Source organism: Oscarella lobularis, chromosome 1 (assembly GCF_947507565.1).
Source record: "Oscarella lobularis chromosome 1, ooOscLobu1.1, whole genome shotgun sequence".
Classification (NCBI taxonomy): Eukaryota; Metazoa; Porifera; class Homoscleromorpha; order Homosclerophorida; family Oscarellidae; genus Oscarella; species Oscarella lobularis.
This window is the reverse complement of record NC_089175.1, coordinates 4,209,867-4,232,151: the sequence shown is the minus strand read 5'-3', so window position 1 is coordinate 4,232,151 and position 22,285 is coordinate 4,209,867. Positions and strand designations below refer to the sequence as shown.

General features: G+C 45.8%; 4 protein-coding genes and 1 long non-coding RNA gene across 22 annotated transcripts; 2 read left to right on the top strand and 3 right to left on the bottom strand.

The window, feature by feature from the left end:
* Positions 1-100: 100 nt before the first annotated feature.
* On the bottom strand, positions 101-6,790 carry LOC136199708 (neural cell adhesion molecule 2-like). Of its 7 annotated transcripts, none has more exons than XM_065989991.1 (22): positions 5,872-6,790; positions 5,687-5,820; positions 5,534-5,629; positions 5,155-5,475; positions 4,948-5,099; positions 4,830-4,895; positions 4,737-4,778; positions 4,639-4,686; positions 4,478-4,585; positions 4,210-4,373; positions 4,065-4,151; positions 3,931-4,011; positions 3,608-3,744; positions 3,127-3,531; positions 2,760-3,068; positions 2,421-2,702; positions 2,058-2,363; positions 1,636-1,999; positions 1,492-1,580; positions 1,385-1,441; positions 1,022-1,333; positions 101-960 (listed from the first exon to the last, which is right to left on the bottom strand). In XM_065989991.1, exons 13-22 carry the CDS (start codon positions 3,636-3,638, stop codon positions 920-922), a joined length of 2,196 nt encoding a protein of 731 aa, XP_065846063.1. In that variant the 5' UTR covers positions 3,639-3,744; positions 3,931-4,011; positions 4,065-4,151; positions 4,210-4,373; positions 4,478-4,585; positions 4,639-4,686; positions 4,737-4,778; positions 4,830-4,895; positions 4,948-5,099; positions 5,155-5,475; positions 5,534-5,629; positions 5,687-5,820; positions 5,872-6,790; the 3' UTR covers positions 101-919. The 7 variants fall into 7 exon arrangements, 6 of the variants coding, with proteins under 6 accessions (XP_065846063.1, XP_065846059.1, XP_065846058.1 ...); XM_065989987.1 differs by lacking the exon at positions 3,608-3,744 and having other exon boundaries at positions 5,155-5,244; positions 5,294-5,475; XM_065989986.1 differs by lacking the exon at positions 3,608-3,744 and having other exon boundaries at positions 5,872-5,948; positions 6,002-6,790.
* Positions 4,154-5,130, top strand: LOC136199711 (uncharacterized). Of its 2 annotated transcripts, XR_010673155.1 has the most exons (4): positions 4,154-4,182; positions 4,239-4,403; positions 4,461-4,571; positions 4,641-5,130. It is a non-coding gene; the product is annotated as an uncharacterized lncRNA (long non-coding RNA). The 2 variants fall into 2 exon arrangements; XR_010673154.1 differs by having other exon boundaries at positions 4,461-5,130.
* An 84-nt stretch (positions 6,791-6,874) lies between the features above and the next one.
* On the bottom strand, positions 6,875-9,963 carry LOC136199710 (uncharacterized). 2 transcript variants are annotated; one of them, XM_065989993.1, is made up of 9 exons: positions 9,825-9,963; positions 9,537-9,767; positions 9,374-9,480; positions 8,553-8,933; positions 8,193-8,504; positions 7,768-8,143; positions 7,641-7,705; positions 7,267-7,572; positions 6,875-7,218 (listed from the first exon to the last, which is right to left on the bottom strand). In XM_065989993.1, the coding sequence occupies exons 3-9, from the start codon at positions 9,426-9,428 to the stop codon at positions 7,166-7,168; spliced, it is 1,548 nt and encodes a 515-aa protein (XP_065846065.1). In that variant the 5' UTR covers positions 9,429-9,480; positions 9,537-9,767; positions 9,825-9,963; the 3' UTR covers positions 6,875-7,165. The 2 variants fall into 2 exon arrangements, with proteins under 2 accessions (XP_065846065.1, XP_065846064.1); XM_065989992.1 differs by having other exon boundaries at positions 9,374-9,472; positions 9,537-9,960.
* Positions 9,964-10,432: 469 nt separating this feature from the next.
* LOC136199707 (neural cell adhesion molecule 2-like) lies at positions 10,433-17,292 on the bottom strand. 10 transcript variants are annotated; one of them, XR_010673151.1, is made up of 22 exons: positions 17,177-17,292; positions 16,680-16,903; positions 16,510-16,565; positions 16,285-16,462; positions 16,012-16,228; positions 15,552-15,956; positions 15,402-15,496; positions 15,165-15,343; positions 14,925-15,102; positions 14,780-14,862; positions 14,532-14,722; positions 14,232-14,471; positions 13,453-13,860; positions 13,085-13,393; positions 12,746-13,027; positions 12,392-12,697; positions 11,978-12,326; positions 11,726-11,925; positions 11,363-11,674; positions 11,043-11,301; positions 10,750-10,999; positions 10,433-10,550 (listed from the first exon to the last, which is right to left on the bottom strand). XR_010673151.1 is itself a non-coding variant. In XM_065989985.1 (20 exons), exons 12-20 carry the CDS (start codon positions 14,269-14,271, stop codon positions 11,261-11,263), a joined length of 2,247 nt encoding a protein of 748 aa, XP_065846057.1. In that variant the 5' UTR covers positions 14,272-14,471; positions 14,532-14,722; positions 14,780-14,862; positions 14,925-15,102; positions 15,165-15,343; positions 15,402-15,496; positions 15,552-15,956; positions 16,012-16,228; positions 16,285-16,462; positions 16,510-16,565; positions 16,680-16,903; positions 17,177-17,292; the 3' UTR covers positions 10,433-11,260. The 10 variants fall into 10 exon arrangements, 1 of the variants encoding a protein (XP_065846057.1); XR_010673152.1 differs by having other exon boundaries at positions 10,750-10,995; XR_010673146.1 differs by having other exon boundaries at positions 10,750-11,301; positions 14,232-14,329; positions 14,383-14,471.
* A 2,378-nt stretch (positions 17,293-19,670) lies between these two features.
* LOC136199838 (collagen triple helix repeat-containing protein 1-like) lies at positions 19,671-21,806 on the top strand. The gene is made up of 3 exons (XM_065990163.1): positions 19,671-21,169; positions 21,220-21,279; positions 21,335-21,806. Exons 1-3 carry the CDS (start codon positions 21,104-21,106, stop codon positions 21,680-21,682), a joined length of 474 nt encoding a protein of 157 aa, XP_065846235.1. The 5' UTR covers positions 19,671-21,103; the 3' UTR covers positions 21,683-21,806.
* The last annotated feature ends 479 nt before the right edge of the window (positions 21,807-22,285 follow it).

The window sequence follows — 22,285 nt, the reverse complement described above, 5'->3', positions numbered from 1 at the left end:
TATATGTGTGTATCTTTCTGATGAGCTAAAGACTTCATCGCTGCGCAAGCTTCTTCAAAACGAATCGAGAAACAATCCAAGGAAGGTGTACTGTACTCAAATGAAAATGCAAATTTGGATGACGAAAAATATAAATACAGTAGATAGGAAATGCAGTACATCTAAAATTTAGCTGAGATGAACGAGCAGCAGCAAAAAACGTTAGAGAAATGTCTGCCACCGTTACCTCTCAGCTCACTAGCGAATATCTTATGGCTCATGCCAGTGGAAATCGAACCGAAGCGTGCGAAGCTCACAGCACACCAGACTACAGAAAAACCGCGCAGACATGCATCAATCCTTTTACAGCGGCGGCAAACTGTTGACCCCTGTTGGCTGCTTGTCTGTTTTCGGCCCCAATTTTCGGCGTCGCCCGTTTCTCACCAAAAAGACTGTCGCCAAGCTCTTTCATTCGACGAGAGACACCAATGAAGGAATTTCGTTGACAATCCAAGCACAAATGAAGGGGAATTGACGTAAAGAAACGTTTTTTTGAAGGCAATGAAACAGGACGAACTCCCGGATACTTGGTACTGATGATACATTTTCTTGTCATTGTAATTTATTGGTTGCTAAAATTGAAATTTGAGTAAAAAACCTTGCTAGTGATTGAGCATCTGTTTGGAATAAATTGACTATGAAACGACATGTCACAAAAAAACAGACCTTCGAATGGCTTTGTCTGAATCTTTACGCCGTATCTTCTCTTAGCTACGGGAAGAGTTTGATTTATTTCGTCACTTCCTGAGTTACTGTGTGCTGCTCCTTCCTGGCCTTGGTCAGTTTGGTACAATGTTGACGAAATGAATCTGACGGAAAAACGGGTTTGTAGACGGGGAAACACTCAAAAATAAGCAACGGTGGTGCAGACTTTTGACATCTACTTTCTCTCATAAGAAGCAGACAAATGCAGCTCCCTTTCTAAATGCCAATTAAGATTTAATCAATTAATTAGCAGAAGAAAATTTCTCGAGAATCTCACTTTGATTGGGTTTGAGAAAGGAAAAATCTTTGTAGAGTTTTTCAGCGAGATCCATCGCTTCAAGGTCAAGAAGAGCATTGTGTACGGCATGGAGAAAACTGCTTTCCGGTTTAGGTTCCGAGTTTGTATTTTCACCGATCCATTCTCGTAGGCAATACTCCGCCCAATAGGAGTCCTTGTGACTCGACTCTTTAGCCTTTTTCAAGACGGAGTCAAGAAAACGCTCTCCGTCTTGGAAGGGCGGATCGATCATACGAAAAACGTTATCCCAATTATATTGAATTATGTTAGAAACAATCGCAATTTGCCTATCTATTTTTCAAAAATTATTTTTCGTAACAAATTATAGAATAACTGCTTTACCTGCATCATCTTCCGCCGTTTGCGATATAATCAAGGACGACGCTACGTCGGCATCGCCTGCCATTAAATTGCTTGTGACAGAACCGAGGGAGTGTGGTCAGTCTTACCATCCAGTGATGAAAGCAAGGGCGTAGTTTCGTTCCTGGGCTGAGATTCTGTACTTTTCCTTTGTGAACTTCGTAATCTTCCGATGCACCTTCCGATGCAAAAGAAACAATAGAACAACGCAAACATGAGTCAAGAAGCATTACCTTATAACTCCCAAAGTTACCACAAGAAGAATCAAAAGGGCAAAAACCCCAATGCCGGTGCCGGTGATAGCCGCCTGGGAACAATACCGAACGTGTTCCTCTAAAAACCTTGTCGCGTTGCTGAATTGATTTCCAGCAAAGCAGCTGTAGTTTCCAGTCTTCGTGACAGTTGCGCAGGTCTTTTCTCCTATGCCCGTTGCCGAATTCAAGACCTTTCCTTTGGAATTCAATATTCGAACGGTCAGTGAGTTATTTCCGGCAGTCGCTGAGCAGCACAGCGTAGAGCCTTCGGGGCGGCACTGTTGATTGCCGTCACTTTCGTTTGCATGCATCAGTGTCGTCACGTTGTGAAATGCAATCACAACTAGTGTAAGAAAATTGATCGCGTTTGATGAATATTGTAAAGCACGTCATCATCTTACCACTCAAACGAAGGGTGTGTTTTGACGAGACGTTTCCAACCGAATTATTAGCGAAACACGTATAAACGCCTTCCTTCACCAAGCTTGTATTGAATTTGAACGTGGTGGCGAGTCCTGTTTCAACCGCTTCTACGGGTCTTCCACAAGAAGGGTCGCGTACTTGTACGCGTTGCCCAAGAGGGTCATATAATGAGACGGTCGGTGGAGGTTTCCCCTTCGCCTGGCACGTGAGAGTGGCTATCGCGTTGGCTGAAAGGAAACCGTTCCTTTCGCCTGTGACTGTAAGATTGAGTATCTTTGGGGGCACTACGAAGCAATGCTCAAATGATTTTATAGTACTCTTGTCGTTAGCAAAGGCATTACTTTTGACTCTGACTTTCAAACACGCAGTGCGATTGCCAAGTTTGTTCGACGCATTGCAGCAGTACATACCGTCGTTATATCCAGTGGCTGAAGGAAATTTGATTGTAATCGTATTATTGATCTGTTTCCCGCGAAGATTATAGCCGTTGCGCGACACGATCAGGCGGGGACGCGGATAGCCTTCGGCGGTGCAGTTGAGAGAATCGGCTGTATGGTAGTCGATCAACACAGAATGATTCTCCGCAAAATACGGCCTCGAGAAAATGTTCACTATCGGCGCAACTATGCATTTAAAGACAGAAACTCAAATATCTATTAGCTCATTCGCTTGTGACTTACAGTTAACGTCCAACGTGGTGTTCGTGCCGGAATCGATGATCACGGCGCCGTCGTTCTGGGATATAACGACGCATTGGTATACGCCTGCATCCTTTCGATTCACCGACTTCAATGTGTAGTCGAACTCACCGACGATACTCCGCTCGTTGCTGTCCTTCGACTGTATGACGTCACCTGAACGTCTCCACTGAACGATCAAGTCTAAGAGGTCGTTTTGCGGATTAATACGACATTTGAATACGACGCTATCGGTTTCGTTGACGTCAAGCGTTTTAGGATTTGACTCGGCAGTATCGATGATAAATTTTTCTGCAAAAAGAACACATGTATCACCGCAAACGTTTCATTTTCTTTTGTCGAGTCTCACGATAAACGTGAACTCCCACTTGAGCGCGAGCCGCTTGGATCGAATGGCTTGAGCTTTCGACTTGACAACTGTACTGGCCGGCGTCTTCCGTGACTACATTGGCGATTCCCAATACGCAGAACGCTTTGCTCACGTTCGCAAATCCGCCGTCGAGCGGCATTTCCGGTGTGCACTTGACGGAGTAGTGATCGTCGCTCTTGCCACCGGGAGTCAAGGGAACAAAGGGAACTTTTGGATGATTGGCTGGGTCTCGGGACAACGACAAACTGATTCGCAGGCCGTTCGTTGAGGAGCTGCCGTTGCAAAACAGAAAGGTTTTGCTTGTCTTTTCTAGGACCAGATACTTCTGAGGCCGGGGAATATTGATGTAGGCGGCAATCTTCGCTTTGACGCCGGGAAATAGTGCTAAAGAAGTCTCGGTTAGACTAAGACACTGGTGAGGTAAGAAGGGAGGGAAGAGGGAGAGAGGCCATCAGCTGACCATGTGGGAGCGTTTTCGAAAGTGAAACCATAGATCAGAGCACCTTTTCCCTTCTCTTCGAACAAAAACGACCGGTCCCCTGTTTGCAGACCCCTGCCAATCCCCACACAACGCCGAGAAAACCGGGATCGTGGGTGCTTAATAGGAAAACTGAGTAGAACTCATAGAAACAACTCTGGCATGCATACGTATACGCACGCATTTATTTTAGGTTTCCTAAGGAATCTAAGGAATCAGCAGTAAGCCAATTTGTTTAGGTATTGGAGAGACGGAGATCGTTGCATTTGGGGAGGTATAAGGTATAATAGAGCGCCAAATCCTACCAAGTATTGCCACAATGCAAATCCCTAGCTGAAGCATTGTGACCTTCACTTGACCCTCCAAGCATTCCCACAATCAATGGTCTACAAACAACGTCTCCCGGAATAAATAGAAAGGATTCGAGTTATGTCATTGCCTTGTGACTATTCTGCATGATGCAATGCTGCCTCCTACGCATGGGGACCTTCCCCACTCGGGGACCTTCCCCACTCTCATTCCATCCCTCAAAAAACGATTAACATTAAAGCTAAACAGTAGGTCTCTCTCTCCCTCGCTCTTACCTAATTGACGTAAAGCAATTGTTCCCAAGCTGGAAAGTGGGTGGCGTTGAGTACGTACGCGAGGACGCTTGACGCCAAAAATTAGGATCTCTGTTGTTTTTAAACGATTTTGAAACCGCAACCTGACGCTGGCCGAGTCTTCTCTGAGCGTGCAACTTGTTGTCCTGCAGAGTTAACTGGTCAGTTTCACGTGGGTACGCACGTGAAATTTTAATTTTATTTATGATCTAACAGGGTCTCTAATGGTTTAGGCAGACGACTTGCTTACCGCTGTTTAGCAGTAGGGAGCAGCTCCCGGTGTCACTGTGCCACTCAACGCAAGTACTTCCATAATGATCTTTGAAGGATTCAAAGCACAATTTGTAGGGCGACCCATCTACAGGAATATTCTAGAAATGAATCTCAACTGTGCGTAAATAATTTGCCTACAGGTACAAGAACGGTGCTAAAGACAAACGCACTCTTCAATCAAGCAATCTGAAATTCAAGATCATCGTTACTAAAATAGGACGTACTACTAGTAGCACCTCTGTGCATATACTAAAGCACTTTCACAAGCGTTTGCTAATCTGCAAACATACGCTTCGTTTGGACCATCTTTTGTAATTTATTATGATCACCTTTCACCTTCTTGTCCTTGGAAAAAAGAGTGCAATAAAGAGGAAAATGTCCAAGGGGAGGAGCTTCTACGTAACACAAATCAAGTCTGAAGAAACGATCAAAACTAATTCTTCCCACCGCAAACAATGACATGGACGGAGTCAACACTGTATCGACGACTTGTTTCCATGCGTTACCGTTAGCACGCGATTCCCGCAGACGAAGTCGACGACGTTGCGGTTCATCTCATTGTAATCCTTTGGCCAAATATTGAATAATTTCAGGATCAGCTAAGAGACAAACGTGAGTGAAAAAAAAAGTATGCCCTCCATGAACAGTACACACTCTCGGCAGTAGAAATGAAATAATCAGCAAGTTCGAGCAAACTTCAGCCGGTACGTCGTCGAGGAGTCCTACCCAACGCAGATCCTTACCCTACGCAGATATCAAGTGAAACATTTAATTTGCAGGCTGTGGGTACGACTTATTAGATTGCGATAACGTTATAATGCAATTGTCTCCCACGTATGAGAAGTTCGAAGAAGAGCACAGCATCCCACATTCAAGTGAGTACCACCTTGAGAATCAACGCAGTGTTGTCTTCTTAGAAACCCACTGTCGAATTTTGACCGAGCTTCACTTATATTTTTAGTACATTGGCTTCCGCTAATAGGGTCACATAGTTCAACCTTGCAAAGCATGAAAATTTTAGCACACAATTTACCTGAGCAATTTAGACTTCCGTCTAATGAGTCGGTTCAAGCTTGCAAGGCACGTCACTTCTACGGAACTTCATTTCATTTTCAGCAAAGATGATTCCCTAAAATCGAACGGTCAGTAGACCGGACGCTTGTAGGGCTTTCGAAAAGTAGCGTACCCGGAAAGACGCCCGCTACATAAACCGTGCTACCAAGCACCAGTGTTCCATTGTCAAACAATCGAGCCATTCTCAGGAACGTTTCGACGATGCTTTCAACCGTCAGTCTTCTGCTTTGCTTCGTTTCGTTGTACCTGAGCGCCGAAGCTCAAACCGTAAGCCAATTCTTATCCCATGTCACTAACCTTGATGCCACTCTCCAGATCAACTATAAGCAATGCCCAAAGCCAGCAAGTCGGAACTGTTCCGGTATTCAAAACTCCTGAAACGAAAACCCTTTTTAAAAATTCTCGTGGCACGATAGACGGCGTGCACCATAGACAAGCAAAGCGCTAGCTCGGCGCTCAAAGTGACGTACGCCGCCACGATGAGCGTCCTCTGCCCGAGGTCGTTGTGCTGCGCAAAATGGTACTTCACCTTCAATGGAAACGAATGCACGTCCCCCGACACCATCGAAGGAATCGTGCACGTCAACGATAACCAAAACAATCCGATGAGTACGAGTCGTCATCGTCAGATCACCGGCATTTGCGAGAATCTGCCCGAGGGGAATGTCGACGTCGCCGTTCGCGTCGGCAACTGCCCCTACTACGGCATGACAAGCAAACATTCCGGCTGGGGAACCGTGCCTCGCATCGTCATTGAAGAGTATCCGTGAGCTCGCGACTTGTTCACCGGAGAGCCACAAACTCGAGTTGAACGTTTTGGTGTACCGTCTGATGTGTTTGTGCTGTCGTAAAGTCACTCGAAAATATGATCCAAGCTTGTGAATTACGCGAGCGCACGGGGCCCAGGTATTTTACGGCACCAAATCGTATGGCTAGTCCTACAGTCGTCCTGTGGCTGATTGAATTCTCGATCTGCTTCCGGCGAAGAGTATAGCGCGACATCGCTAAGGCGCATCGTGTGAATAAACAGCAGTGCTGATGCGTCTGCCTAAATTCTGGGATCGTGTGGCTAGTCCTACCGGCGAAGAGCTAAAGCGCATCGTGTGAGTAAACAGCAGTGCTAATGCCGGAATTGAGAATCAACGGCGCAATGGTAGACGCCTGTCTGCATTCTGGTTTGCCGACTAGAACGCCGCCACTGAACGATTCGCTGTCTAGGAGCAAGCGCCCGAGCCGTAAATCTTCTCTCTGATCTGTCTTTCCTTAGCCGAAGCCGTTCCGTTCGTTCTCCGCCCAAGAGATCTTTTAACGTGCGCTATATTCCGAGTCTACACTGTCTACAACTGTCTACACATTTTGTCTACACAGGACAGGCCTACACAACACACTACTGTACCAGAGACTCTGACACTACTGTCTACACTGTCTACACTGTCTCACCATAGATATATCTATGGTCTCACTGTCTACAGCAGGGTCTACACAGCAAACTTATTACGAACCGAAATTATTAATTTAACTTCATTGCAGTTAAATTAATAACAGGTGACAGGTGACAAGGGCAAGTAGTGCAAATCCGGGCAAGTTGACTTCAGGACTCTTGAAATGACTCTGAATCAGAATGAGACCCTGACATTTCAAGACCTAAATGAAAGATACTCAAAACAAGCCAAAAAGTAAAGTAGAGCTTACTTTCTCCAAGCCCAAGACGTGGAAAGCGCCTGCAACACTTTCTAGCCAGTATCTTATCTTTGATACCATTTCTAAGGGCATCATAAGCGGATTGAAGGAAACTGCATAGCGGATATTTTTTCATCCAGGCCTTTAGACAATACTTTCTCCAATAAGCATCATCGGAAGCTTCCGATTTAGCTCTCTTTTCCGTAACATCGTCAAGAAAAGACTCTTCAAAACATGGAACCATCGTACGGCAAAAATCCCTGAAATCTTTCCATGACCACTCAGAAAACAATCCGGAAACAAAATTAATTTGCTCCTCTATGCATGCATAAAGTTAGATAATTAAACAAACTTTATTTGAAACGCTGCAAATGCAAATAATTTACCTGGCATTGGAAGCAGGAGATCTGTTTCTGTATCTTCAGTTGGTGAAGATCCACGACGGCTACGCCTTTTATAAACAGATAAATAAAAGAACTACATAGACACGCGCAAATGATTATACACACAGACCTCTTTCTTATTTGCACGTGAGCAATAGTAGACAGTATCAGTAAGACGAGAAAACCAGTGCCTACAGAAATCGCTTTCCATTGAAATTTGGATCCGCGTACAAATACAGCTAAGCAAGTCTTGTTGGAACCGAGTGCGTTGGACGCCTTGCAGCAATACATACCACTCTCACTCTTGGCTACCGAAAGTTTCAACATCACTGTATTGTTATTCTGATTCATTGAGGCAAGAATGACGTTATTTTTCATTATGGTGATACTAGTAGGATAGCCCTTAACGGTGCAATTTAGATAATCAGTGGCATTATAGTTGTCAAGTGTCACAGCGTTCTGTAGGACAGGTACCGGCCTTGAGGAGAGATATGCTACTGGAGCATCTACGCATAACACAATCAGTTTAATAGAAACCCGTGGCTGGGAACATACATCGTATATGTACGATTGTACGATTGCCGGAGTCAATTGTCTTAGCACCGTCGTTCAAGGAAACGACGACGCACTGGTACATTCCTTCGTCATCTCTGCTTGCCGACGACACCTTGTAATTATGAGAGATTTCTGTACCGCTCAGAGACCTACGAATCACGAGGTGACCGGATCTGGTCCACATTCTCCACTTGATCTCCAAGCCAGAATTTAGAAGATTAACGCGGCACTTCAGTTTAAAAGGTTGATGCTCGTCGACGTACTTTTCTTTCGGATTTTGTGCTCCTTTACTTGTAGAAAGTATGAAATTGTCTGCAATATAATCGAGTGAAAACGTTACCAAGCAAAGTAACAACTCACCATATACTCGAAGGTGCCACTGAGCCTGCTTATCAGTAGAACCACTCGCTACATCACAGTCATATATACCAGCATCTCTTCTTTCAGCAGACTTAAATCCCAGCAGGCAAAATGCCTTGCTAACGAGCACATATCCAGAGTAAGAAGGCATTTCGGGCGTGCAACCGAACGTGTAGCGGTCACTGCCGCCGGGCACGATGTGATCATAAGTAGGACTGACGCGGGTCATGCTGATTCGAATGCCTTTCATTGACGCGTTGCTGTAGCCGCCTTCGCAGCGCAAGAAGTCGTCGCTCGTCGTTTCGTTTTTCACCAAATACTTCTGAGGACGCGAGAAAACGAAGCGGGCGTTGAGAGATGCATCTTGATGTCCAGCCACACCTACGTGTGCACAAAGACTACTGAGCAGGCATTGCATCGTGTCGCCGTCGGGTGGGCCATGCGCTACGCTATATTTGCTCAAAGTATTCTCTTTCAAGTTTGCGAAAAAAAGGTCTCCTCTAGCTCCTACGTACAAGACGGAAAATTGATGTCTAGATCTCAATCATCGCGAGATTGATGTGGCTATAAGGTCTGCGCTATCCTGACAGTCGAGTCTCAGAGATATAGAAAAAACGTGCTGGGAACAAATGAGTCTACAAAAGGAAGCTGAAAGAGGGAGGCATTCTTGTCAAAGGCAGATGGGTTTTGATCAAAAACACCGTAAGCGCTACATTGTACAGTAAGGCCACGTTACCCAAGTCAGATTTGGACACTGACTGAACTGATAGTGAAAGCATGCAAGCGTGAGCACCGACTTGTGACATCACCGCAGTCTTTACCAAATAGAAGTGCAACGATGAAGTTGATACGAATGTCTTGATGCGCCTGGAACATCTTTCGTCCCGTCGAATTAAGTACAAGCACTCAATCAATCACACCTAGAATCCTAGATATAATAGAGCGCTTGAGCAAGCCGGGGGAAAACAAACTTATGACGATGACCTCATTGAAGTGATTGCATAACGTCATTGAACAGAAAGTAGACAAAAGGTCGCCGAAACGTCGCATGCGCACTGCAATGAGAAAGGGAGCCCCCTTTTCTTACCAGGAAGCGTTTCACGACAGCTGCGCCTCGTCGAGACGCTTAGCGTTACTGCTCCTTGCGACTAAACGCGCGGCTTTTAGCCGATCAATGAATCAGCAGTCTTTTGTCGCTGCCGCGCGAAGAGATTACTGCAGTACTATAGTTTGGTACGGTTCTACAGTCTACAGGATAAATACAGAACGCACTCGCGCGCCTCACGGAGGATCCTAGCTGTACTCGGTCACTAGAACAATGCTGCAATTGACACTGACTTCTTCTAGCAATGTTCACAAGAGAAAAACAGTTCCTCCGGGTCTGACTTCTGGGTAGCGTGCGCGATCATCACTAGAGCCACTGCCCATGCAACCTTCACAAAAGAACTGAGAACGCGATACAGAGAACCTCTACGTTATTTATAAGATGCATGACATCGGAAAAAGCGTTTTAATTAATTAACAAACAAATGAACGGCGAAATAATTGTACATGTGCATGTGACACAGTGATACTACACAGATTCTGATTCAGAAGCAAAGGGGAAGCACAGGGTGACAATTCAAGACCTGAAAATAATTATAGAGAAGCCAAAATCATTTTTAGACTCTTTCCAAGATCGGGGCGTGGGAAGCGTTTACTATAGCGAGTCGTTAGACAACGCTTCGCCCAGTAGATGTCAGTGTGACCTGTCTTAGCTCGGCGCTCCGTTTCGATACCGTCAATAAAAGATTCGCCCTTTCTAAAGGGTGGTATAACTGCACGACAAAAATCCCTCAAGACTTCCCAGTCCCGCGAAAGCATCGCGGAAACAAATTCAATTTGCTCCAGAAGTGAATCTTATTAGGCTAATTAATAAATTAATTAATATTCAATCGTCCAACTTTGCTTGGAGGCTCGAAGTTTCTGACCAACGGATCTTTGTCATGATTCTCTCTCCTAAGAAATGAGTTAGAAAAGTTGCAACAAGAACCGATTTCTACTGAACAGACCCACCACTACGAAGCTCACAGCACACCAGACTACAGATAAACCACGCAGACATGCATTAATCCTTTTACAGCGGCGGCAAACTGTTGACCCCTGCTGGCTGCTTGTCTGCTTTCGGCCCCAATTTTCGGCGTCGCCCGTTTCTCACCAAAAAGACTGTCGCCAAGCTCTTTCATTCCACGAGAGACACAAATAAAGCAATTTCGTTAACAATCCAAGCACAAATGAAGGTAAATTGACGTGAAGAAACGTCTTTTGAAGGCAATGAAACAGGACGAACTCCCGGATACTTGGTTCTGTGATACATTCTTGTATATCTCTGTTCTTGTCATTGTAATTTATTGGTTGCTAAAATTGGAATTTGAGTAAAAAGACCTTGCTAGTGGTTGAGCATCTGTCTGGAAGAAATTCAGTATGAAACGACATTACAAAAAAGCACACCTTTGAATGGCTTTGTCTGAATCTTTACGCAGTATCTTCTCTTGACTACGGGAAGAGTTTGATTTATTTCGTCACTTTCTGAGTTATTGTGCGCTGCTCCTTTCCAGGTCACGGCCAGTTTGGTACAATGTTGACTAAATGAATCTCACGGAAAAACGGGTTTGAAAGAGGATGACGGCCATCAAAAAATAAGCAACGGTAGGGCAGACTTTCGACATCTAATTTTTCTCAAAAGAAGCAGACAAAAGAAGTTCGTTTTCTAAATGCCAATTTAGAATTAATCAATTATTTAGCACGAGAAGACTTCCCAAGAATCTCACCTTGTTTGAGTTTGAGAACTGGAAAATCTCTGTAGAGTTTTTCAGCGAGATCCATCGCTTCAAGGTCAAGAAGAGCTTTGTGTACGGTATGGAGAAAACTGTTTTCCGGTTTAGGCTCTGAATTCGTATTTTCACCGATCCATTTTCGTAGGCAATACTCCGCCCAATAGGAGTCCTCGTAACTCGACTCCTTAGCCTTTTTCAAGACGGAGTCAAGAAAACGCTCTCCGTCTTCGAAGGGCGGCTCGATCGTACGAAAAACGTCCTCCCAATTATATTGAATTACGTTAGAAACAATCACAATCTGCTTATCTATTTTTCAAAAAATTATTCTTTGTAGAAACTTATAAAATAACTGCTTACCTATATTGTCATCCGCCGTTTGTGATACAATCAAGGACGACGTTACGTCGGAATCGCCTGCCGTTGCTTGTGACAGAACCGATGTAGCGTTGTCAGCCTTACCACCAACGTTCTCTTCTGATGAAAGCAAGGGCGTAGTTTCGCTCGTGGGCTGAGATTGCGCTCCTGAACTCTCCCCTTGTGAACTTCTTCCTAAGCACCTTCCGACGCAAAAGAAACAATAGAACAGCGCAAAGCTGAGCCAAGCGTTACCTTATAACTCCCGAAGTCACCACGATAAGAATCAAAAAGACAAAAACCCCAATACCGGCGCCGGTGATGATCGCCTGGGACTGGGGACAACTTGGAACGGATTCCTCTAAAAGCCGTGTTGCGTTGCTGAATTGATTCGCCGCGAAGCAGCTGTAGTTTCCAATTTTTTTGACAACTGCGCAGGTCTTTGCTCCTATGCCCTTTGTCGAGTTCAGAATTCCTTTGGAATTCAAGATTTGGACAGTCAGTGAATTATTTCCCGCAGTCGCTGCGCAGCACAGCGTGGAGCCTTCGGGGCGGCACTGTTGATTGCCGTCACTTGTCGTCGCGTCCCAAAATGTAATCCCAACTAGTGTAAGAAAAATTGACTTTTCGCGTTTTGTGAATATAATGTGAAGCCTATCATCATCTTACCACTCAAACGAAGGGTATGCTTTGACGTGACGTTTCCAACCGAATTATTAGCTTGACACGTATAAACGCCTTCTTTCACCGAGCTTGTATTGAAAGTGAACGCGGCGGCTAGTTCCCCGCCAACGCCAACCGTTTCTACGGGTCTTCTACGAGGGTTGTGTACTTGTACGCGTCTTCCACTAGGGTCGTATATTGAGATGAGAGGTGAAGGTCTCCCCCATGCATTGCATGTCAAAGTGACCGTCGCGTTAGCCGGAAGGAAACTGCTTTTGTCTGCGACCCCAAAATTGAGTATTCTCGAAGGCACTACGAAGCAATTTGATATAGATTTTATAGTACACTTCTCGTTATTACTTTTGACTAAGACTGTCAAGCACGCAGTGCGATTGCCAAGTTTGTTTGACGCATAGCAGCAGTAATTACCGTCGTTAGATCTAGTGGCTGAAGAAAACGTGAATGTGACCGCCGTATTAACCGCCGTATTATTGATCTGTTTCCCGTTGCGCGACATGATTAGGCGAGGACGCGGATAGCCGTCGGCGGTACAGTTGAGAGAATCCCTTTTATGGTAGCCGATCACCACAAAACTATTCTTGGAAAAATACGGCGTCGAGAAAATGTTCAGTATCGGCTCAACTATATACATATAGACAGAAATTAAAATAAATGAATGCCCATTCGCTTGCAACTTACAGTTTACGTGCAATACAGTGCTACTGCCAGAATCGATAATCACGGCGCCGACGTTCTCGGATATAACAACGCACTGGTAGACGCCTGCATCCTTTCGATTTGCCGACTGCAATGTGTAGTCGAACTCACCGACGATACTCCGCTTGTTGCTGTCCTTCGACTGTATGACGTCGCCTGAACGTCTCCACTGAACGATCAAATCTAAGAGATCCTTTTGCGGACTAATTCGACATTTCAATACGACGCTATCGGTTTCGTTGACGTCAAGCGTTTTACGATTTGACTCAACAGTATTGATGATAAATTTTTCTGCAAAAAGAACACATGTATCACCGCAAACGTTTCGTTTTTCTTTTCTCGGGTCTCACGATAAACTTGAACTCCCACTTGAGTGCGAACCGCTTGGATCGAACGGTTCGAGCTTTCGACTTGACAACTGTACCGGCCGGCGTCTTCCATGACTACATTGGCGATTCCCAATACGCAGAACGCTTTGCTCACGTTCGCAAATCCGCCGTCGAGCGGCATTTCCGGTGTGCACTTGACCGAGTAGCGATCGTCCGTCTCGCCACCGGGAGTCATGGAAACAAACGGAACTTTTGGATGATTGGCTGGGTCTCGGGACAACGTCAAACTGATTCGCAGGCCGTTCGTTGAGGAGCTGCCATTGCAAACCAAAAAGGTTTTGTTCGTCGTTTCGCCGAGGACAAGATACTTCTGAGGACGAGAAATATTGATGTAGGCGGTTATCCTTGCTTTGACGCCGGAACACAGTACTAAAGAAGTCTCAGTTAGACTAAGAGTCTGAGAGAGGGAAGAGGGAGGGAAGAGGGAGAGACGTAATCAGCTTATGTGGGAGCGTTTTGGAAAGTGAAACCAATATGACGAACACCTTTGCCCTTCTGTTCGAGCAAAAATGACGACAGGTCCCCGTTTACACAACGCTGAGGAATCGTGGGTGCTCAAGAAAGTAGAACTCATAGAGAAAAAAACTCTGGCATACGTATCTACGTACGCTTTTACGTAAGTGAAAGTTGGGAATCTCAGGAATCATCAGAAGCCAAAGGCGAGGCTTATTGGTTTGGGTCAATTGGAGAGATGGAGATCGTTTGCATTTGGGGAGGTATAATAGAGCGCCAAATCCTACCAACAAATATTGCCACAATGCAAATCCCTAGCTGAAGCATCTTGTTTCAATCATTGTGACCTTCAGTTGACCCCCCAAGCATTCCCACAATCAATGATCTACAAACAACGTCTCCCGGAATACAAAGAAAAGATTCGAGTTATGTCATTGCCTTGTGACTATTCTGATGCAATGCTGCTGCCTCCTACGCATGGGGACATTCCCCACTCTCATCCCTCAAAAACAAGACGCGCACGGTAGCTTAATTAAACGATTCAACATGAGAGCTAAACAGTATGTCTCTCTCTCCTTCGCTCTTACCTAATTGACGTAAAGCAATTGTTTCCAAGCGGGAAAGTGGGTGGCGTTGAGTAGGTACGCAAGGACGTTTGACGCCAAAATATAGGACCTTTGTTGTTTTTAAACGATTTTGAAACCGCAACCTGACGCTGGCCGAGTCTTCTCTGAGCGTGCGACTTGCTGTCCTGTAGACCGAACTGCAAGTCGTCAGCCTAAAGCATTTGAAACACTGTTAGATCATAGATGAAATGAAAATTTAACGTGCGTACCCACAGCGCTGTTTAGCAGTAGGAGGCAGCTCCCTGTGTCACTGTGTCAGCTTGAGCACTTCCGCAATCTTGTTCGGCACGATCTTTAGAGGATTCAAAGCACAATTTGTAGGGTGATTCACGTCAAACAATTTGACGTCATCACCTGAGAGTTATTGGAACCGATGATGTTTTGAAGAATCTTTACGCTGTATTTTCTTGACTATGGGAAGACTCTGATTTATCTTGTCACTTCCTGAGCTCCTTTCTTGGCCTCGGTCAATTCGATACGGGTATATCTTTTCCCCATCACATCTAGTTTTTCTCATAATAACGTCCACTTTCTAAATTTAGAGAATTACGTAACCACTGACTTCCCCCATTTCGAACTGAGATGTTATTGTACAGTTTCTCAATGAGGCCCGTCGTTTTGAGGCAAATGAGAGAATGCATTAACATTTCTTTCTTCGGTTTTGGCTCCTCAAAAGTTCGTGCTTCACCAGTCCATTCTCGTAGGCAAAAATAGCTAGGAGCCTTTTCGACTGGACTCCTTCAGGACGGAGTCAAGAAAAATGCTGTCCCCGTCTAGAAGGGGCGACTCAATCGTATGAAAAACGCTCTCCTATTTATGAATTACGCGTACGTATCGTAACGAGTTCGCCATTAGGCAGCAGTCAATCTCTAACTTCCCACGCTAGACCGTTATCGTTTCATTTTTGCCTGCAAAAATTATGTTCTCTAAAGCGGAAAAGCAACAATACAAAGTTGAACAAAGTACAATTTGGCATATCACCTGAGACAGTTATTGATACGCTTCTCCTGTCTACTGAGCTACCTCCTGCCAATTTGCAAGTGTACTTTCCCGCGTCGGTCATTTGAACGTCATTGATTCCATACTTGCATCTAGCGAATCGTAGAACGCCCGGAAAGACGTCTGGGTCGATGGGCGGCGCAGTGATGTTTCAATGCCAGCAGTCGATTGTGTGACGATCGTCCGCATGAATTCGCTCGCCTTCATGATCCATTGACATCAAACAGAGTGCTACGGCGCCGTTTAGCAGTGACGGTTCGTCGTCGCACGTACCATGACATTCAATAAAGGCGCCGGGATTTGAATGAAGACACAGTTCGGAGCCATAGTGTATGTTGATCTCGATTGGGGACTTCAACGGTTCCAACGCGTCGCCCACCTGTTCATCTGGTAGAAGGAAAACGCTTACTCGATAAACGTAGCTTAGAATAAAACGATTTACCTGTTTTCAGTGTTTGTGGAAAGCTTGTGATGAAATCGAAAAAGACCTTGAAGATTCTTCCTCGAGTAGAACGAGCGTCTTTGACGACGTTTCGACTTCATGTCAATCGCTCGAACCCGCCGAGAACTCAACTGCTCAATGCCCTGTGCTGGTTTAGGCACTGTACTTTGGGGATTGGCTTGCAATCACGCGAGATCACGAGAGCTGATTGATAACTCTACAAAGGACCATCAAAACGAACCTCTCTCTTTTGGCTGGGCGTGCTGGTCTCACCTCCAAACTTCGTCGCACTGTATATTGACGTCACGCCACTTACTAAGTCACTGTGCGCTGCTCCTTTTCGGTTTGGTGTACGCAATGCATCTGACGAAAACACGAGGTTTGTGGACGGTGAAAAAGAGTCTGATTATTGACGCGTCCCGTTTTTCTCATGAAGCGGACATGATCAATTCTAGATAACAATTTAGAGTTAGCGTGACATCATCTCAAGAAGCTCGCCTTGTTTGAGTTGAGAAGGGGTTAATCGAAAGCAAGACACGAACAAGGCGAACGACCTAAAGAAACGCATCAGAGAAAGTGGCAAAAGAGTCAAGATGCTGATATCTGTATCTATTTAATGTCTATCCGCCTCAATTAAAACTATGTACAGTGCTTTCAAATGTACATACAGCAGGCGACGCTGACAGTCAATCGTTGCAAATTAACTGTGCTGTCCCCATTTTTAATCCTTGTTTTTTGTCTTCAATCTGAGGCGATTCAGCCATATCCGTATTCGTGTAAATGTCCATTTCTTGTGTCCGTGACGGCACGGGTCGCATCATTGGCGCCAGATATTGAGGACGTGAAGTCTTGATGTAGGCAGTAAGCATCGCTTTGACGTCAGAAAATAATACTAAGGAGTCACAGTTCAATTAGAGAACCGGTGGGGCGGAGGAGGGGAGGCTTGGATCAATGGGGTAAGAGTTTGTGACCCTCCCAGGAGTCACGCCAAAAAAATATCGCCTCCACGCATCGCAAATTCTGTTTTAATTAACCCTAGTGACGCGTCATGTCAGCCGGTCTGTCATTATTCCAACTTGGTTACTACACTCACGGATCTTAGAGTAAGATCCGTGCTACACTGTAGTAGGAGATCGTTCGTAGAGGTACAAAATAGCAGTCTTACCTTGTAATTTAACCACGCAAATCCGTAAGTAAGGCATATCTGGAGCGTTTTAACCACCGAAAATTCGCGTAGCCTTGTTTCAGACCATTCCTCGATTCGCGTCTCGCGTTTGCCGTGTCCCGGATAGCAACCAACGCGGCCCCGCAATCAATGGGGGATGTTTTCATTCTGAGAATTTCTTTCCTCCCTCATACGTAGGAGGTGCATTAGAGTCAGACGTGGGCGCTGTGATCAAGAAATCAAACTTATCCGTCGTGACTCCACTGCACAGTTACGAAGCGCGATACGACATGGTTTCAAATGGCTTAGACAGGCGACTTCCTCGCCGTAGTTTAGCAGTAGGAGGCATGCAGCTCCAGGTGTCGCTGTGCCAACTCGACTTCCCTAATCAGTCTTCGTCTGCATGCATGATCTTCGAGGATTCAAAGCGGAAGTCTCGACTTGTCGAAGTTTGGGACTCTCAGCTCACGCGAGAGATCACGCGTTCACTTGAAACCACAGCTTTCACCCCAATGCACAAACTTGAACGAAGGATCGATTTCACAAGAAGATCGACAGTGTCGAGGACGGACAACAAAGGAAAGTCGTGCCAATGGTAGTTTCTCGCATTCGTCTCGCACCAAAGGAGAAACCATATCAATTACGTTCTTCGCTGGAAACTTCCTATATAAATGCCAGTCACTAAGAAAAAGCAACAAACCAATTAATAAAGACTCACGGTGCTAAGAGTCGGAAAGAGATTGCAGAGTCTTTGGGCAAGTTCGCTGTTTCCCATGTTGTCAACGGCGTTGTACACGGCCATGAGAAAATCCCGGCCCGGATTTTCATTGTTCCAAATTTGCAGACAGTGCGCCGCCCAATAGGCGTCGTCTCGGTTGGAATTTCGGGCTTTCTTTAGAATGGAATCAATAAATTTGCTTTTGCCGTTCAAGGGTGGTTCCATCGCACGAAAAACGTTTGGCCAAACGGGAGTGATGACGTCGGAAACGATCTCGATTTGCTTATCTGTTTGAAATACATAAACGTACAGAGAGTGTGTCTCAACACACCACTAATGTATATTATATACCTTGTGTCTTTGGCGGGGAGAGCAAGGGCTTTTTTCGTCGAATTGAATTGAAAAGTTTCTTCGCCAGCTTCGAAAACAAAAGCTGCCAAGTCTTACTAAGAAGCCACACCATCAAATACGAGACTAACCTGAAATAATTTCTCCTTATAAATTTCGCAAGCGTGAACAGTAGGACGAGCAAAAGAGCGCCAATTACGACGCAACTCACAATGACGCCCGTGAGAAAAGCATTATCTCGATATATGCATACAGTCAGCGTTCGATAGACGAAAACGATGTGATGCAAGCTTGCAGCACAGGTATAGACGCCCGGCGTGCTTACAACGACACATATTGTGTTTTTCACGCCAATTGTGGAGTTGATAACAGTTCCCTTGGAGGACAATATTTCGGTGGCAAAGCGATTTCTATCTGCAGACGCCGTGCAACACAAGGTGACCAATGATCCTTTAGGAAAGCACGTATCGTTCGAATGCGTCATCTCACGGAAGTCGACTGCAACTTTAGTAAAATAAAAACTATGGTTCTTTTGATCATCATATCGAAGAATAGCGAGTCTTACGATTGGGAGAGTTGGGTATCGTGAAGTTCGACATTTTACTCGTGACCGAATTGTTGGCACGACAGTGGTAAACGCCTCCGATCGCCAAACTCGTATTCAGACAAACCCAAGCGCGCTCTGTTCCAGAAACGCCTATGGGTTGTCCATCCGGATCACGTATGGAGACCCAAGGCGAGGGGTTTCCCTTCGCCAGGCATTCCAATTCAATGTCTGCGTCATCGAAGCAGTGATCTTTCTTGGCAGCCGTTTCAAAACTTTGTATTTCCAGGGGAACTGCATTGAAATTTCAAAGCATTTTTATTGTGCTTCTGGGAACGTACCGTCTTTGACTTTGACTGTCAAACACATCTCGTAGCCGTTTGAATCGCTGCAACAATACCGGCCGGCGTCACTTTGAGTCGCTGAAGAAATTTTCAGCGTGATAGTACTATCTATCTGCTTCAAAGGAACGGTCTCGTTATTTGACAAAGTAAGGCGAGGAACAGGATATGCTTCAGCGACGCAAGTTAAGGTATCGTCGGCATCGTAATCAACGGTGACAACGCTGCCTTGAGCAATAAAAGGGGCTGAAGAGAGACTCGGTACTGAACTGACTACGCAAAAAACATTTACAAAAAGAAATAGGCGACGAAGTGCTTACACTTTATATTCACAGTAGTTGCGTTGCCAGAATCAATGACTGTAGCGCCATCGTTCATGGAAATAATGACGCACTGGTAGATTCCGCCATCGATTTGTTGTGCCGATGAAACTGCGTAGCTAAACGAATTATGCAATGCATCGACTTTCGTCGATTGACCCACGGCGATGTCAGAACGTTTCCACCTCCCGTTCAAGTCAGTAGTATAATTTTGCTGGTTGACCCAACAGGACAGTTTGAAGGACTCGAATCTATTAAGAGTAATTTCTTTCGGATTGTTCGTCGAAGCCAGTATAAATTTTTCTACACGGAATGCTCGATGCGAAGAACAATATTCAACATGGAGAAAACACTCACCAAATGTTCGGATTTGCATCGCTCGAGACGCTGACAATTGCTGGGGGGACTGCACCAGGCAGGAGTACCGGCCGGCATCTTCAGCTTTCACATTCACGATACCTAGTACGCAAAACACTTTGCCCACGTTCGCAAATCCGCCGTCTGGCGGCATTTCCGGTGTGCACTTGACGGAGTAGCGATTGTCCATGTTGCCACCGGGAATCAAAGGAACAAAAGAATTTTCTCCATGGTCTCGGGACAATGTCAAACTGATCCGCAGGCCGTTCGTTGAGGAGCTGCCTTCGAAAACCAGAAAGCTTTTGCTCGTCGTTTCTCCTTGGACCAGGTACCTCTGAGGCCGGGAAATATTGATGTAGGCGGTGACCTCCGCTTTGACGCCGGGAAATAGTGCTGAGGGAGAGACGTAATCATGTAGGGCCAAACTTCAAATGCCTAATGTAATGCAGGACATTGCGACGCCAGCGGGGACTCACTAACTCGGTTGTTTGAAGAGGAAAACTGGGGCTTTTTTAGGAATGCTGCACTAGAAATCAACTCACTGATTAGATCATCCGGCGCGGCGCCTCAAACATTCCGTGGTGACTTCGCTCGCAACTGACTGCAAACTGACGTCAAACCGGTTTCCGTTGACATGCGACAAAGCGGAAGTCACGCGCTGCTTTCGCCCAACTCCTTTCAATATGACAACATCATCACGGGGGCAAAAAAGAAAACAAGTGGAAAGTACCATTAACGTGTGTAGCTCCACATCGTCTGAATTGCAGCTTAGAGCGATGCCATCGTTGTTCGCGTCGCCGTCAATGCCGGCACTAGCCTTCGACTCAATGTGATAGAGGAAATTGTCTTTACTCGTGCCGTCACCGACTGCGGTTCGTCGCCTGCGCCGTTCGTTGGCCGAGCCCTAATAGGACTACCCAGGGCGACGAGCTTCCTGAGCTTCACTTGTATTCTTAGTACATTGGCTTCCGCTAATAGAGTCACCGGTTCGTGGTTGAACTGAACCATATAGTTCAACCTTTCAAAGCATGAATTTTTGAGCTGTATTTAGCACACAATTTACCTGGAAGATTTAGACTTTCGTCTAACGAGTCGGTTCAAGCTCGCATGGCACGGCACTTCTACGGAACTTCATTTCATTTTCACCGCAAATGATTCCCTATATCGATCGGTCAAGCATGCAAGACGCTAAGCTGATCAGACGCTTATGGGGCTTACCCGGAAAGACGCCCGCTACATAAACCGCGCTACCAAGCACCAGTGTTCACAATCGAGCCACTCTCAGGAACGTTTTCGACGATGCTTTCAACCGTCAGTTTTCTGCTTTGCGTCGCTTCCTTGTATCTGAGCGCCGAAGTTCAAGCCGTAAAGCCATTTTTTTATCTCATGTCACTAACCTCGATGCCACTCCCTAGATCAACTATCAGCAATGCACTTGGAACAACTACCAAAGCCAGCAAGTCGGAACTGTTCAGGTATTCGAAACTCCTGAAACGAAAACCCTTTTTAAAAATTCTCGTGGCACAACAGACGTGCACCATAAACAAGCAAAGCGCAAGCTCGGCGCTCAAAGTGACGTACGCCGCCACGATGAGCGTCCTCTGCCCGGGATCGTTGTGCTGCGGAAAATGGTACTTCACCTTCAACGGAAACGAATGCACGTCCCCCGACACCATCGAAGGAATTGTGCACGTCAACGATAACCAAAACAATCCGATGAGTACGAGTCGTCATCGTCAGATCACCGGCATTTGCGAGAATCTGCCCATTGGGAATGTCGCCGTCGCCGTTCGCGTCGGCAACTGCCCCTACTACGGCACGACGAGCAAACATTCCGGCTGGGGAACCGTGTCTCGCATCATCATTGAAGAGTACTAGTGTCCGTGAGCTCGCGACTCGATCATTCGCTGGATCGAGAGCCACGAACCTCGAGTTGTACGTTTTGCATGGTGTCTACCGTCTGATGTGATTGTGCTGTCGTGAAATCGCTCAAAAAATGATCCAAGCTTGTGAATTACGCGCGCGCACGGGGCCCAGGTATTTTATAGTCCTGGCTGATTGAATCAGGGATACTAGACAATATTGTCTAGTATCACTGATTGAATTCTCGATCTGCTTCCGGCGAAAAGTATAGCGCGACATCGCTAAGGCGCATCGTGTAAGTAAACGGCAGTGCTGATGCCGAAAAATCGTAGACGTCTGCCTGCATTCTGGTTCGCCGACTAGTCTACTACGCTCTGCTCGTAAGAGTCGCGAGTTGCCGTCGCTTGAACGCGTCTCCACTGAAGCATTCATTGTCTGGGAGCAAGCGTCCATGCCGTAGAACTTTTCTCCGATCTCTCTTTCAATAGCCAATGCCGCTTCGTTCCGCTTCGTTCCGCTTTCGTTCTCCCCGAAAACTTCTCCAAGAGAGATCTTTTAACGTGCGTTATGCGTGCCAAATTCAATAAAAATTCAAATACATAAAAAGTACAAGTTCAT